The sequence below is a fragment of the Vidua chalybeata genome, chromosome 11 (genome assembly GCF_026979565.1).
Source record: "Vidua chalybeata isolate OUT-0048 chromosome 11, bVidCha1 merged haplotype, whole genome shotgun sequence".
Classification (NCBI taxonomy): domain Eukaryota; kingdom Metazoa; phylum Chordata; class Aves; order Passeriformes; family Viduidae; genus Vidua; species Vidua chalybeata.
In genome coordinates this window covers 15,210,658-15,226,551 of record NC_071540.1, presented here as the reverse complement: position 1 = coordinate 15,226,551, position 15,894 = coordinate 15,210,658, and the positions used below count along the sequence as shown (strand labels likewise).

General features: G+C 40.9%; 1 protein-coding gene across 4 annotated transcripts in view; it reads right to left on the bottom strand.

The window, feature by feature from the left end:
- The window catches only part of WWOX (WW domain containing oxidoreductase), a 484,843-nt gene extending 471,470 nt beyond the window's left edge, over positions 1-13,373 (bottom strand). For 2 of the 4 annotated variants that reach the window (XM_053953289.1, XM_053953288.1), the window contains exons 1-4: positions 13,216-13,373; positions 10,907-10,971; positions 9,581-9,638; positions 8,887-9,065 (exon numbers count right to left, since the gene is read on the bottom strand). In XM_053953289.1, the coding sequence (XP_053809264.1) occupies positions 8,887-9,065; positions 9,581-9,638; positions 10,907-10,971; positions 13,216-13,322 (409 nt within the window). In that variant the 5' untranslated portion in view covers positions 13,323-13,373. The remainder of the gene's footprint in view (positions 1-8,886; positions 9,066-9,580; positions 9,639-10,906; positions 10,972-13,215) is intronic. The other 2 variants (XM_053953287.1, XM_053953290.1) reach the window with 2 other exon arrangements.
- Between the last annotated feature and the right edge of the window lie 2,521 nt (positions 13,374-15,894).

Sequence of the window (15,894 nt, the reverse complement as noted above, 5' to 3'; positions counted from 1 at the left end):
AAAACCTCTGTGTATTGTAGATTTTAGGATGAGTGTAAGATCAGTTGCTTTCTCACAGTACTATTCTTATTCTCTAATGCAGACAAAATTCTGGTGTCACAAATTCTGAAGACAGAACTCCTTTTAATCACGTCATGATTTTGATCTTTGTCTTCCAGGTTTTTACCTGTCTCCTTTCACTTCCTTCTTGGTAGGGATTTACTGTTTCAGACCTGAGTTTCAAGACCTTGTAACATCTTGACACAACCAAGCACAAGAAGCATAGAAGGGACATAGGATATTGAAATCCTTCCTTCTTGTGGATCTACTTAGCATAGAGGTAGTCACCAAAATTTTTCTGCTAGTAAGACAAGAACATTACATTAATGTACATCTACAGACTATAACTAGAATTGTCAGCATCTAGGAAAGCCCCTACATGTTCAGAAGATCCTGTCATTAGAAAATAAAATGCATTTAGCAACCTCTTCCCTCTCCAGCATCTAGCATGCATTCCAAAATAATACAGATGTACGTGTATGTATTCAAACAATTCTTGAAGCACAATGAGTTCTCAAAACATGAAGATACAAAATTATGCAAAGAGTAATCTTGATGTTGCAGCAAGATAAAGTGAATAATGCAAAAGGTCTTTTCACCTCTGGACTATGAAGTAGGCATAAAATAATACAAAAAAACCCTTTGTGAAATTAAATATTTCAAAAGACAGAAAAGCAATCAAGTTGAAAAGTCTTTCTAGCTTTTGGAGATAAGACAAGAAGTATCACCTAGGAAGGCTCCCTGTTCTGCAAATATTGTTTTTCCTCTGTGAAAGAAATACCTGAAAGTACAACACAGGCCCACAGCTCAATCCCACCCTTTGTGAAAATATTCCCTTACAAGCAGTAATCATTATTGAACCTTTTAGCCCAGATGTAATTTCTTACATGTTACAACAAGTTTCACATGCACTGTGAATTTCAGCCAAGGTTGATGAAGTTCAATAACTTGGCTAACCAACCATGTGTACTACTCATTACACAAGTAATAAATAGATTCATCAAAATGGACATGAAAAAGCAGTATGAACATCTGACACCATTTTCAGCTTACTCAATAAGAAATATAAATTACAGGAAGTCCAAGGGGACCTCTTAATATTTACACTATGTAACAAGTAAGCAGTTGGAGCTTTATGTGAAGCAGAGCAATATTAATATTCCACAATATTTAGCCACAGTTGAAACAGAGTGATGACACTCATGGAAAACTCACTCACTATTACCTGCCATAAATTTTAAGAATACAGTTCTGTAAGTTAAAGAGAACCCTCTTCTATGATCCAATTTTGAAAATAATAGCTATTAGTGGATTTTTATTTGTTCAAACTACATCAGTACTAATCCCTGACTGACAGCTACAAACATCCCACAACAGAAGGAGTTAAAAGCTCCACCCAGAGGCACATTTCCCTCCGTAAGTCGTGCTTTTCTACATCAGTTAGCCCAATACTCTACTCCAGCCAAAAATACACTTCCTGCAAGACCCAGGCTCTCCTGGAAAATCACTGTACTCCCATTCCCTCAAAAAACTGGTACAACAAAATTCATGCCTGCTACAAAGGTTTGGACTTCCACAAAGGAAATGCCTGGAAAAAAATAGCTAAGTGTAAGTTTAAGTAAGGAGCAAAAACCAAAACTTCTACACAGGCACCAACATTTTCATGGCAGTGCTAGTCATGGGGTGCAAGAGAATTCATGATACATGGAGCCTAAGAGTCACAAAAAAATCAAAATATACATCAAGGAACAGCTCTTCAATGCTTTTAAAAGCCAAAAAATACAAAAAATACATGAAGTACAATACATGAAAACATTCTCAGGATTTGGCCAAGAAAAATAATCCAAGGTTAGATACTGCTGATCTTTCTGTCTGCCTCACAATAAGCTCTGAGCCCAAACTTCCATAAATAAGCACCACTCCAGTTCTCCACACGTGCAACACTTCCAGCATGGAAACCTCCAGCCATGCAGAGGCTGCAGCAGCTCCCTCACCACAAGTTCTGCTCTCTACTGACAACATGAGATGCATCCCCCTAGCAAGACCCCAGCACTCCCTTCTCTGTGCACCACTGAGCTACATCACAACCAGGTACAGAAACTCTCAATAAAAACAGGCAGGAGTTTTATTAACCCACAGGATTTCATACATTTATGAACATGAATTTTGGTTCAGACAAACTCTTTTCGCTACACTGGGAAAAAGACCACTCAAGTGGCATTGTCACAAGTTTGCCGCCCCAGCTCACATCCCTTGTTCTGTTCTTGTAACAAAAAGGATGCAAATAATTACTAGAAAGCAAACAACTTGCTCTTTTTTCATCATAATAAGCCATATAAAAAAGTTTACACTAAGAAATCTTAAAATTGTATGAGCAGAATTGAGAAAAATAACGATATGGACCAAAAGCATACAGATGTATTTTCTCTCAGATGTTTTCCTCTTCCCAAAACAAACTATCCAACAAAAACAAGCTGATTTTTTCAAGTCTGACAGAGTTCAGGTGTTCCAGCATAAGAGAAATTCCAAAATCACACAAGAAATCATAAAGTGAATCTGAAACAAAGGCTATCCTGAGCAGTTCCTTTGTAGAAGCCCTGCCAGTTGCAAAACCTTGATTTCATGTGGAAACAGGAGAGAGAAATTAGAAAATAAACACAGCTTTCAAAGAAAAATGTGCACATTTTTCAAGGAAAACTTGCAATCTAGCTCAAAAATAGAGCTGAATAATTCCTTCCTGACAGACAAACATCTGTGGGCTTAGACCACCAAACTTCAGGCAGTAGAGCAAAAGACAATGAACATATTTAACAGTCAGACTAATACTAATAAAATCAAGCACTCAGTGATATGTGAAGGGTCTGTTTAATTCCCCCCATATGATCAGTTTGACTTAAATGAGACCATTCACTGGTCTAATTAGCATTCAGCAAATGCTACCTTCTTTTTGAAGACTGATGAAGCCTCAGTAAAAATGCTGTCACCCACAAATAACCTCACTAAATTCTGAACTACAATAGGTCCCCATATTCACAAAGTTCTCCTCTCTGCAGGTACAGAGCAGTCAACTTTTGATTCCTTCAGAAATAAATATATTTTTAATCATACTTTTCTGATCTCTCCATTGCCCACAGATTTAGGGCATAGTGGTAAAAAGTAGTCAGCATCTATTAGAGACCCTAAAGAGTCTTCACACAAAATTTAGGTACGTTTTTAAAGTTTAATTTTTCTTCTCTTACAAATAGTAGCTTAAACAGCCATTATTCAATTAGTGATCACTTAATTGCCCTAAGAAATACAACAAAGGTTACCCACACTTGGTTCTATTAAGGCTCTCAAGGTAGATTCTGCTTTCTAACTATAAGATTCAGAACAATACTAATATAGGAAGTGCTCAAACACTGTTACGCACAGAAATGACAGCTCAGACATGCAAAATTCAGGAACTCTCCCACAAAACAAACTTTCATTACCTTCTGTGAAATACAAAAGCACAGTCACAGCACAGCAGCCTGTCCACGTGCTTTGTATTGGTTATGGATAGGTTCACTTATTTTTATACTACTTTGATGAAAACAAAAAAGTAAAAAGCTACTGAAAACAGCTTCTCTTCTAATACCATGAAGTGATGGCAAAAATAAATGGTGATGGGCTCTTTCTGAGTTCATGTAAGCACCGTATGCCTACTGAAAACAAAGAATCCCAGCTTTCCAACAGTTTAAAAGTTCATTTCCACCTTGGCATTATCTGATCTTGGACACTACTGGTCCCAGAATTAACATGATTAATCCCACATCCACCAGCACTAAAACCTTGCTGTATTTTCCAGTAAGGGACTCAGAAAAGTTCCTGCTATACTGGGAACTGAAGGACCTAAGAGCAGTAGCCATTCTACATTGCCCACAGATGTAAAGTGTTCAAATAATGTCCCATATGAGAGAGATTTCACAAGGGGGTGCAGGTGATACAGAGAAAGGCACAAAATAAACTGCAGAGCCACATAATTTGTACTTATCACAAAAGCACCACCATGTGTGAAACAAACCTAATAATCTACCTTTTACCATGATGATTCATACCAAGGAAATTATCAAGACACTCAGTGTCAAATTGTTACCTTCCACAGTTTCACAATGCTCAGGTATGTTTGTGTCTATATACAAACTCTCACTGCAATTAACCACAACATTTAATTAAATATACAAACATTTCAAAAGCTGCACGGGCCCCATTCTGAGAGTTGAGCTCAAAGCAGAGTTTAAGCTTTAAGTCTTTTCTCCTAATTTCATACACCTGATCCTCAAGTACTGACTACCTTTAAAGGGATGCAAATCAGATGTGAGTGTGACATACATCAATTTTTGAAGAATGAAAGAATACAGCTGCTGAATCTATTCTAGTAGTTAAGAGGAAAAAAAGGAGGTTGCTTTTCATTTCCTTGGTTTGTAAGAACATGTTTTAATAAAACGTGTCATCTTCTGCTAATATGTACTAACAATTTTTAGTTGTAATCAGACTTTTAGAGTTTCAAAGCCTCAGTGATAATGCTGTAATCTAACTTGCACAAGTTTTGTAATAACCCTGTTTTTACTATTTCAAGATAGCTTTTTATCTAAAAACAATCACAGAATCACAGAAAGGTTTGGGTTGGAAGGGACCTTAAAGATCACCCAGCTCCAATCCCCTGCCTCAGAGCACCTTCCACTAGACCAGGTTGCTCAGAGAGTCTTTAGAGAAAAAGTTACAAGAGCAAAGAATAAAACAGAAAAACTGTTATAATTTATAAAAATTAAATGGCCAGGCATTGAAAACAATTTTTTATATCATAAAGCAGATGTTTAATTGAGATAGATTATAAGTACATTTCCCAACCTTTTGCACCAGTCTGACAAAAGTTGCTAACACTGAAGTTCTGTACAGGAAATAAAAGAACCATGATAAATTCTCACACCAGATGTATATACACACCAAAATCTTACTGGAGCAGTGACTCATCTTTTAAGCATTGATTTAGCACCTAATCCACAGCTTCTCCCCTTGCTAAGGCTTCTCCATTGCATAGAAGTAAAAGTGCCAAAGAGTTCCAACAAAACACTAAACAACAATTACTTTGAGGAAACAATCTAAAGCGTTAAAACATTATCAAGGAAAGCAATACAGCAAGCCACATTGTGGCTGGAGCTTCTGGATTTTCTTCAGCCTCTGAAAAAAAAACCTAATCCAGTTGTTTTGGGCATCCCTTACAAAAGCAGTGAACAGGCTTCTTTTGGCCTTCATCTAGCAGAAAAATTAGAATCTCAGTTTGAGCAACTGCTTGTGATTATCAATACAGTTTTGTGATAAAATCTTGAAAAAGCATTAAGAAACACCCTGTTTTGTGGAATCTGCCTGACTGGACAGAACAGACCCCATTCTGCCCTTCTGTTATATTCTGCAACACCACTTAAGACACACTCCAGTCACTGGGTTAGATGCAACTGCACCTGACACAGCAACCAGATCATATCATGATACCATGGTCATACATGATCCTTAAAAACAGACAGCAATTTTTATATAAGTCAGGAAATCATATTAGCTACACAAGTGGCTTTCTGGTACTAAAACCAAGTTAGAGTATCTTTTTAAAAAATGTATCATTTAAGAATGCTTACACATACAGTTGAAAAAACCACATCTCTGTGTAAAATTAAACCTAGAGGAACTGCTGACACACTTTTATGAATTTACAATTCTAGCCCTAATAATTAAGAACACAAACAACAGAATTAGAGGAGCATTTCCTAATAACAGCAATAAGCACCAGGTTGCTTTTGTTCAGTGTTTTCAAAGAGCAACACAGACCTCTACTGGCAACAGTGGGGAGCAGGAATCAGCTCATACCAGCAGCAAGCTGTAAGCTCATGTTGAGACCTTTAAACAGAAAAACAACACTCAAAATTGCACACACCTTCGATTCCTCCCAGTGGAATAAGTCTTACTGGCTCTGCCAGAACCAACTGACAATTGATACTATTCATGTTCAAATGTACAGAGAATATGTTTTTAAAATCAGGACTGAGAGCACAAGACTGAACTGTTCAGTCTGTCTTACTTCTTTTTAATACACCAGCTTTACTGGGACCAAAAGTTACCTTAACTTTCTACTGTGATATTCAGACTAAAATTTAGATTGAGCTTAAGAAGTAGATGAGAAAAGAAACTGTAAAGAATACTTGGACTGCACTGCCAGAAGAAAAAGCTTCCAAAATAAAGAAAAAAATATTTCATTAATAACTCTTGAGCTGCTAGGACCTCTTTGTATAGTAAGAACAGAATCATTTGCTAACCTTTTCTAAGCTGCTAATCAAAAATTAGGTGTTTATAAATGTAATTTTTAGTACCATTTCCCCCTCACAATTTCAACAGCAATTTTAAGGATTAAGTTAAGAAAGTGGGTGTATAATCTAGGAAAATTTTACAGACCACTTTCATAATTAGGAATGAAAAGAACCAGCACAGGGCAGACAATGTCCCTATTTACAGATATGTTAACTTAATGGCAATGAGGCAACATGTGACGCCACTAAAACCCTAAAACTGCTTAAGTCATCCAAAGTATTCCCTCAGTAACTAAGCAAGCATCTCTATTTTTCAGAAGTTGAGGAGATTTTTTCAACTCCAAGGGAAAAAAGTGCTCCTGACAAGCTAGACAGAAGTCCCTCTATTAGATTCACAAATAAAGTGAATTAAGATATCACTCTATCTTTGCTGATCTGTTTTTAACATTGCTATCTTAAAGCAGAGTATATAGATGAATAAAAACATCACTTATGTGTTCATCCATCTTTAAAGGGATTCTCAGCATTTCCCAAACTTTATATTGAGCATCCAGCAATGCAGTAATTGAAACCACGTTTTTCTGACTGCAGTCCACCAAGTTACAGCTTGAACTTTGTTCTACCCATCCCAAAATGAAACATTTCTCAACAAATGGACAGACACCATAGTTAGTTATTTTCAAATATATCACTGAAACTCATTTGGACACCTATCAAAGGGTTCAGTTATTTTTTCCTTGCATTATTGAATACAAATGCTCAACAAGTGATACATTATTTTTATATCTCTTTCTACTTTATGGACAACATTTCCCTCAAATTATTTATGCCTACCTCTAAAAGAAAACATTTTGCTGGTCTGAAATCACAGGAATTGTTTACTCCTCAAAATAGTCAGGGAGGAAACTATTACTTCCAACATACACAGAAAATAAAAGGAGAATCTACAATACCAAGTGGAGCACAGCATTGAAATCCTAAATTAACTGCAAAATAAGCTCCAAAACTGGTAAGAGTCCTCTTGAACCAGCTAATTAAACCATGCTCCATGGCACCTGGTAGGAAACATCAGACACTGCACAGGACTAAAGCAGCACTAAATGCAACATGACATGCAAGAGTCTTGAGTTATACAGGCCCTAACACCATCTGGATCACAAATTTGCTACCTTCACACTTATGTCAAAGCAAAAAATATTTCAAGCAAGGATATGATTGATTACTTGTGACCAATCCAGATTATAAACTAAGGGAGAAACACCAAAAAAAAAAAAATCTTGACAAAACTACCATTTACCTTGGATTAATCTTTTGCCATACCTGAAACACCTCCCACTCATACAGCAAAGCTGAATGGCAGCTCTGCTCCTGCTGAAGGCAAATCCCTTGGAGTCCAGGTAACTCTCTGGATGTTCAGACACTGCACAGTTGCATGCAAAGCAAACTGTACTGCTGGATGTAATGTAGAGAAATGCTGTGCCAAGAATTTGGAACATAAACCTCACTAGAAAGCCCGAATTCTTTGAGATGGGTCAGTGCAACATTTGCTGCCCCAACTGCAGTGCCAATCTGCAGCAGCACATCAGGCAGTGGCAGGATGTCACTGCAAGGACAGTAAAGCTCTAAATTCTTCATGTGACTCCTGTGCAGTAACAATCCCTTAAATAATTAAGAAATAAAACCCAAGAAAACTCAGAGTGGTAAGTCCGGCTCTTAACCCATTTTCCAGAACGTCTTCAAGGTTTTTCAATGTCCTCAAAAATGCATTTAAGTCAAAATTCTGAACTAAAATTAAAAACACCAAATAATTTGCATTAAGGACTCCTTCAATATTGATGTAATCCCATCACAAAGAAAAATGCAAACAACAAAAGGCAACAAAAGATGAACAGTTATCTGAATCTCTCACTCACCCACTACAGAAGCAGAAATATTTAACAGATACCTAAAAAAGCTGGGTCTGAAAGGACTGATGAACCTGTGAGACAATACAACTAACAAGGATTACTAAAGGCCATAAACTGTATTTCTTTGAACTAAAGGAGCATCAAATAAAACATCCTGACACAGGTTCATCATCAAATTCACTTGAAACTACCTTCAGAGATAAAAATTCCACAGCCTCCTGGGAAAATCTTTACCTGAATTCGCTTGCTAGCATTAGGAAGTCTTTCTGAATACTTTACCTGAACTGCCCTGCAGCCATACAAACCTCACTCCTTGTCCTAGCCACCAAGATCATAACAATAAAATTCTTCTCTCTTTCACAGCCATCCTTTATATATTTGCATAATGTAAAATGCCTCCATCAATATTTTCCTAGACAAAAATCAATTGTTTCAGCACTTGATGTCTTTCCTGTAAGCTCCAAATTCTCCACACATTTTTAAAGAACACCTTTAGTGTTTTTATATGAAAAAAGTGCAAATCAAGTTTGAAAACCAAAAATACAGAGATATTTAAAGAAGCAAGTAGCCTGTAAGATAAAAGTTTGCCATATTTTACTTTCCATGCCATGTTAACCTACCTATTCCTGAATTGGCTCCTGTGATTATAACCACTTTCCCACTCAAGTCACGACCCTGGAGAATTTCCATTGCAGTACTGTTCCCATCATATTTTTGTCTGGTAGTAGGCTTGACTGGATTATCTTCTACTGTAAAGGCCAGTCTTGGGTCAAGGTAGGTAGTCCTTTTATTTATGTGGCTGCAAAAGAACACAAAAACTCAACTGTTTGAACCCTTCAGTTCTCTGAATTTAGATTTTAAAGGTATTTCAACCACTGCTGGGTACAATTTCAGTTAATTATTTAGATTCCCAAAAATCAAATTTTTTTTCAGTTTGGTTGAAATTATCCCAATTATTTTTTTAATCAAACTTTTTTCCAGTTGTGACAGCATCCATTAATAATTGTATTTACATACTTCACAAGTCATTCTGAACTTCATGGGAACCCCTGACATAAACAGCAGAACTTTGTCAGGGGAAAAAATAAAAAAATCTTGTTACATTAGAGAAGATCATGTTCTCTTTTATAGCAAGTCTATAAAAGGAGCCCACACTTGTAGACACTGCAATATCTGCATTTGGATTCTGAAGCTGCATTTAATAATCTTTTTGTCTTTCCAACTGATATTGTCACAGTATCATAACTCAGGAGGCTATTCAGCATGTAACCCAGCTGTCCTCCTTCTACATACTCCACAATTTGAGATACTTACTCCACAAAATAGACTTGTCCATTTTCATCAGTCTCCTGCTCCCATCCATATGGCAGATCTAGGAAGCACATAAAACATTAATTTATTTTCAGGCATTAGAATACTCTTCAATTTGAAGTTTAAGTGATTTCTCAGACTGATGAGACACAATTCTGCATAGTTTTGTGTAGGTGGTGCAGCTACCTGCTGCCCTTGAATTCAGAACTTGACAGAAGGATTGCTTACCTAATCACACACAATTGCTCTCTCATAGAAGTAAAATACACAGAAGATCTGGTACAAGTGTCGTGGCTGGCAATTAAGTATAAAGACAGTCTAAAAAATCTTTATAAAGATTATTTCATGTTATAGCACAAAAAAAAAAAAAAACCAGCAAAATGCAACCATGCTTCCAAGTACATACAGATCTATACTACTCACAGTTCAGTATCTACTACTCACAGTTCAGTATCAGGTAGATACTGAAGCTTTTTAGGAAAAGTTATGTGTAACACATAGCAAAAGCTGAAAGATCAGAGCCCTCAAGTGGGCATGAGATCCAATAAATCAAACCTAAATGATTCAATGAAGCTAGAAGGACAGACAGAAGGAAAATGACAAACATTTACATAACAAATTATGATAAAAAGATTCTACAATGGTACTTAACAGATGGCATTCAGAGTATTTCTAACCTTAGCTAGAAAGTACTCATTTCACTTTGATTGACTTCAGACTCAGTGAAAACATTCCACTTATAGTCAGATTACCAATGCTAAAAGAAACATGGCTTGCCAACAGTGTAGTGTCCCCAGGTACAGAAGCTTCTGGGAAGATCTGATTTAATGCACTGACCCAAGGTCCTTGAGAAGATTTTCCTCTGGACGTGTCCTGCAACACTGCCTGCTTTCTGTTCTGGCACAAATATTCAGTTGGGTTGGGGAAAACAGGTAAAATGAGGACTAATGAGGCTTCCTTCTGTGCCAGGGATACTCCTTATTGAAATACATTCTTTGAAAAATATAATCCAACTATAAATATTGTCTGATGGACATCAGGAACACAGAACCCCAGCTTTTGACTAGATGCTTTACAATCCACACTAAAACAAGCTCTGTAACCTGGAATTAGTACTTTGGCTTTGTGGAGCAATACAGGAAAGCCATAAAACTGCAAAGTGATCACTCAACATACAATCACCGAGGTAAAACCCCACTGAAATCAGCCATATTCTACAAACTCAGAATCAGCAACAACTCGAAGATCAAAATGAGATCAGTTGGAGTTTGTGGAGGAACCAGGTGTTTGTAAGATAATGTCAGTTCATTACAAAAGTTTAACACAAACCTCCTGCAACACGTTTCCTCTTCCCAGACTTAGGATGTTCCCACTGTGTTTTTTCTTCTAGGTGGCTGCAGGAAAAGAAAAAGTTGAGGATTTTTTAAAATTGCCTAATAAGCTTTCTGACGTAACCCAAAATATCCCCACAGTTCTGAAAGTAATTAACCAGAGAGCACAGGAGTCTATAAAAATGCAAATAAATGTTTGACTTCCAATCCAAGTTTTGTTGCTTATGAGAAGAAAAAAGAAAACAAAAACTCATTTAAAAATAACATTAACAGACTCGGAAGACCGCAAAAAGATGATGATCCTTGGCAGGAGTAAAGAAGAAAGAAGCAAGAAAAGAATTTATCACTAGCTAGTAATAATAATATTAGAACATCTTCAAATTACAAAAGCACCTTTCTAAAACACCTGCCTAACAATATTGATTTCTAGAGTAGAATACACGTAAGTTGGATTTCTACAAGCAATTGTAGCTTTGGACAGGTAAGTTTATCCAAAGACCTTGACTAGCAGGATATCTATTTAATATACATAACAATGGTATCCCATATTTTCTTCCAATTCAGAGACTTTATTCATTTAAATCACTAACAGAATTAAAATATTCCATTGTAAAATTTTCTGCACTATAGACTAATAAGCAAAGTGATGTGCACATAAACAAGGTCTTAAAATAACTGAAGTGCTGAAATTGAGTTGGACATTAACATTTCATCTTTCATTGAGTATTTTTAAATAACAACGAAATTTTAAGAGTCAGGCGGGGATGAATTGAGTGCCCAAATTGATAGCTGCCCAAGTGTGAAATCAAGAGTGACAACAGTAATAAATAACACACAAATAACTACAAATAACCTACAGGCCCAACAGCAACTCCCACACAACATAAGCAACTTTCCCTTCTTAGAGCAAGCCCACAGTGACAGCTCATGGTATTACAGGGATCACAGCTGGGGAGCTGAGACTAAACAAGTGCACATGTGTGACCTGAAAAATAAGAGATATTTAACAAAATTACAGCAGCCTGGCAAACAAATGCTGTCCACCTGTGTGCACACCTAACTGATCATAAATACCTTTAAAAGCCTTCAACCAAAATAATCTTATTCCAGCTAGAAGTTCATATTGGTGATGAGGTTTAAAGTAAATTCCCAGAATATGCAGAAAAATCACAAATACAGAGAGTATACTTAATGGCAGCAACAGTGCAACACCTCTTCACACCCAATATATTTTTAGACGCACTGGGCAAGACTTTCAGACAGTAAAGATATGTTTTGTTATGTCGTTAAACTGAACCAGTCCAGTTTCACAAAAGTTCAGAAACTGACCTGTTGAACTGACTGTGTAACAATTATGCTCAATAACACCTTGTTATTTCATAGGTTTGTTTCTTTCACCACGTGATTCCTTCCTAAAAGGGTTTTTGAAGGCAAAGGAAATATACAAGCAATTGACCGAAGAAAAACAAACACCTAGAGAGAAATTGCAGTGGTTACAAAGTGTGGATAAACTAAAGCATTCTGTCCAGTGTTTATAAGGGCAGAACTTGGGAAGACAAGGTGAACTCACCACCAGTGAGACTGAACCATACTTTCCCACCTTTTTGTGGAAGGGAATAGCTCTTGTAGCTTTAAACAGACGGAAGGAGGACCCAAGATGAGCATGACTACAGAAACCACACAAGAGGAGTGTATAAACACACATTCTACTGAGTTAGCTCATCCTGCGGCACATTCCTTTTGTAACCTGGGAGGATGGAATCGTGTCCAGCGGCACGGGCAGAAGGTGCTAAATGCAATTCTTCATCTCTTGCCCAAGGGGTACTGAAGAGCTGAGGAACGGCATGCACAGCGTTTAACTTCCCATCGCACCTGTTTCTCTTCTGTTCCCACAAAGAAGAAACTGACCAATCTGCAATGTTGTGTAAGCCTTAGCCAGAACGCATAAAGACAGCCCACGGAGCCCTGAGGCGCACCGAAACTGCTCCGGGACGGCTCCCGGCCGCTCCCACGAGCGGCTCCGCCATCACGGCCAGGCGGGGCAGGTGCCGGCGGCTCGGCACCGCTCCGGCCGCTCCGCAGCGGCGGCTGCGGCTGTCACAGCCTTCGGAGCCTGTCCCGCACACCCGGCCGGTGCCAGGCGGGCACCGCACACGGGCACGGCACACAGACCCCGCACCCGCAGCTCCCGCCCCGCCGTCCGTCCGTGAGGGGCGGCTCCTGCCCCGCACCGAGGGGCGGCTCTGCGGACGCTGCCGCGGGGCGGTCAGAGCGCTCCCGGCGGGCTCGCCCCGCTCCCGCCCTTACTTAGCGTAGTAAACCCAGCCGTCCTTGGTGGTGCGCTCCTCCCAGCCCGGCGGCAGCTCCTCCTCGCTGTCCGTGTCCTCCAGCCCCGCGTACTTGAGCGCGGCCATGGGCTCGGCGCGGCCCCGCTCCGCCGGAGCGCCCCGCTTCCGCCCGGCCCCGCGGCACCACGGGAGCTGTAGTTCCCGCCGCAGCGCCCGGTGCGGCGGGGACACTGCGGTCACCGAGGGGATGGACACGGCAAGGCGCCCCGGCTGAGCGCGGAACCGGGCTCGCAGGAGTTTAGACCACTCTGCTCAGCCCTAGTGAGGCACATCTGGAGTGCTCTGTCCAGTTCTGGGATCTCCAGTCCAAGGGAGACGAGGAGCTAGCAGAGAGGGTCCGGCGGAGGCCGCGGAGATGATGAGGGGACTGGAGCAGCTCGTATGAGGGACCGCGGGAGCTGGGCGGGTTTAGTCTGGAGAAGAGAAGACTGAGAGGGGATCTCATCAATGCACTGAAATATCTCAAAGACTGGTGCCAAGGGGATGGTGCAAGGCTCTTTTCTGTCGTGGCCAGCAGTGGGATGAGGGGCAATGGCCATAAACTAAAACACAAGTTCCACCTCAACATGAGGAAGAGCTTCTTTACATGGAGAGTGGCAGAGCTCTGGAATAGCTGTCCAGGGAGGTGGACATTCAAAATACACCTGGACATGTTCCTGTGCCACCTGCTGCAGGTGACTCTGCCTTGGAAGGGGGATGGGACTGGATGATCTGCCAAGGTGCCTTCCCATCTGAGCAGTTTGGTGATTTTCAGGGCATTAGGTGCTTCCATCCCTCTGTTTTCAGAGCAGTGAATGCAGCGAGGCCCTGGGAAGCAATGGCAAATGAACTGTTCTTTCAGCTTTCTGCCCTCAGCTGTCCCCACCTCATCTCGGGGATGAGACTCTTCCTCATCAGTGAGGGATCCTTGCTGAGGAAGGCCTGGCTGGAGAGAAGTACCTGACTGTGCTAATACCCACCTGGGACCTTGCAGGTAGCTTCACCTGCTCGGAGGCACAATCACAGTCACCTTTGCCAAGCCTAGCTCACCTGGGGACACAGCACAGTCAGCTGCAAAGGCTGAAGCATTCAGGGAGTTGGCAGAAACCTGCAGGAACTCTGTCCTGGCAGCTGAAGCTCTCTCCCCTGTGCAGCTGTGACAGATGGAGGGGGAATGGCTGCCACCATTGCTCCGCTGCTTCTGATTCCCAGACCTGTGTGCTGTCATCTTCCTGTCTGTTTACATAACCAAACGCAACAGCCAGCGGTTGTAACAGCATTGTTGTCCTTTGGTGGGGTGTTTTAAACAAAAAACAAGGCAAAGGCGACGCTGGGCAGAGGCTGTGAGCACTTCAGACCGCACCAGGTGGCAGTGCAGCCTCACAGATGCGCCGCAGGCTCTAAATCGAATTTTCATGCACTATTTGAGATACTGACCTATATCGTTCCCTCACTCCCAGCTAATGGCATCCATATCTGGCCAGAAAAAACAGCCTGATTTTTTTTCTGCCCTGCTGCTCCCATTGCTTTGCAGGTTCCCCCTTGAGATTACACGTACTAAATTATCTCCTCCTGCTAGAAATAAAAACTCATGCATCATCAACAGCCTGTTCTCATGCGAGTATTACTGGCAGTATTAAAAAAAGCTGTAACTATACTTTTTTGGGTAAATATATGGGAAGGGAAGCTTCAGTGACACACTTGCTTCTGGTCCAAGAAGAGGTAACTGAATGGTGAGATGGGCCAGGTCCCAAGAAAATAGATTATTTAATCTGAAGTACAGAAAAAGAGTTTTAATCTAGCAGTAGTATTGTAAGGATATGGAGTCGTTAGTTTTCTTCCCGTTGCAGTCTGTCAGTATTCAGCATCTAGCACTCCATGAATTACATTCAGTGGAAATCGTTTGTCTGACATCCTATCCCAGCCATGTGTACAGCAGAAAGTCTGCATTATGCCCTGGATGAATACAGCAGCATTTCTGCATTTCAGTGATGATGGTGTGTGCAGTGTACCCCATCTCCTCCACGTGAGGCTCACCCTGACCAGCAGGACCAAATCAGCCAAGAAAGGCTCCTGGGCTGCCTGCCCACACCTCAGCTCAGCCTTGGCCCTTTGCATTCCCTCCACATGTCCAGCCTTTCTGTGCCTACCCTGGGCAACCATGAGTGTTTACTATACAGCCACAGTGTCTCCATGCTTTGGCTCTGGGCCCCTCTGCAGGGACTGGGACCAGTCTGGAGTGACCCAGCACAAGGCAGACACTGACAGACTCAAGCAGGGACAAGGACTAGGACGTAGGGAGAGGATCCTTCCCAGGCAGGACTTCATGCACTTGGAAAGGGCTATGGCCTGGGACACTCAGACCTTGATGGGGAGACAAACAGGGGCCCTGGCAGTGGACAGGGAAGCTGAGTTTTCCAAGGACTCTGCTCATCCCCAGAGTGGTGCAGCCACAGATCTTTTCTTCCCCAGTGGACACCCCTTGGATCCAACCTCATCGGGCTACAACTAGCAGCTTTCCAGCTTCCATCCACTCCTTACATACAGGGCAGCCTGCCTATGGCTACCCCGGAGCCAAAGCACCCCACAGCTTTCCCCCACGTGCACCCTGGGGTCCTGTGGGCATCACTAGTGGGGCTGGTGGCCAAGCTGTGTCCCC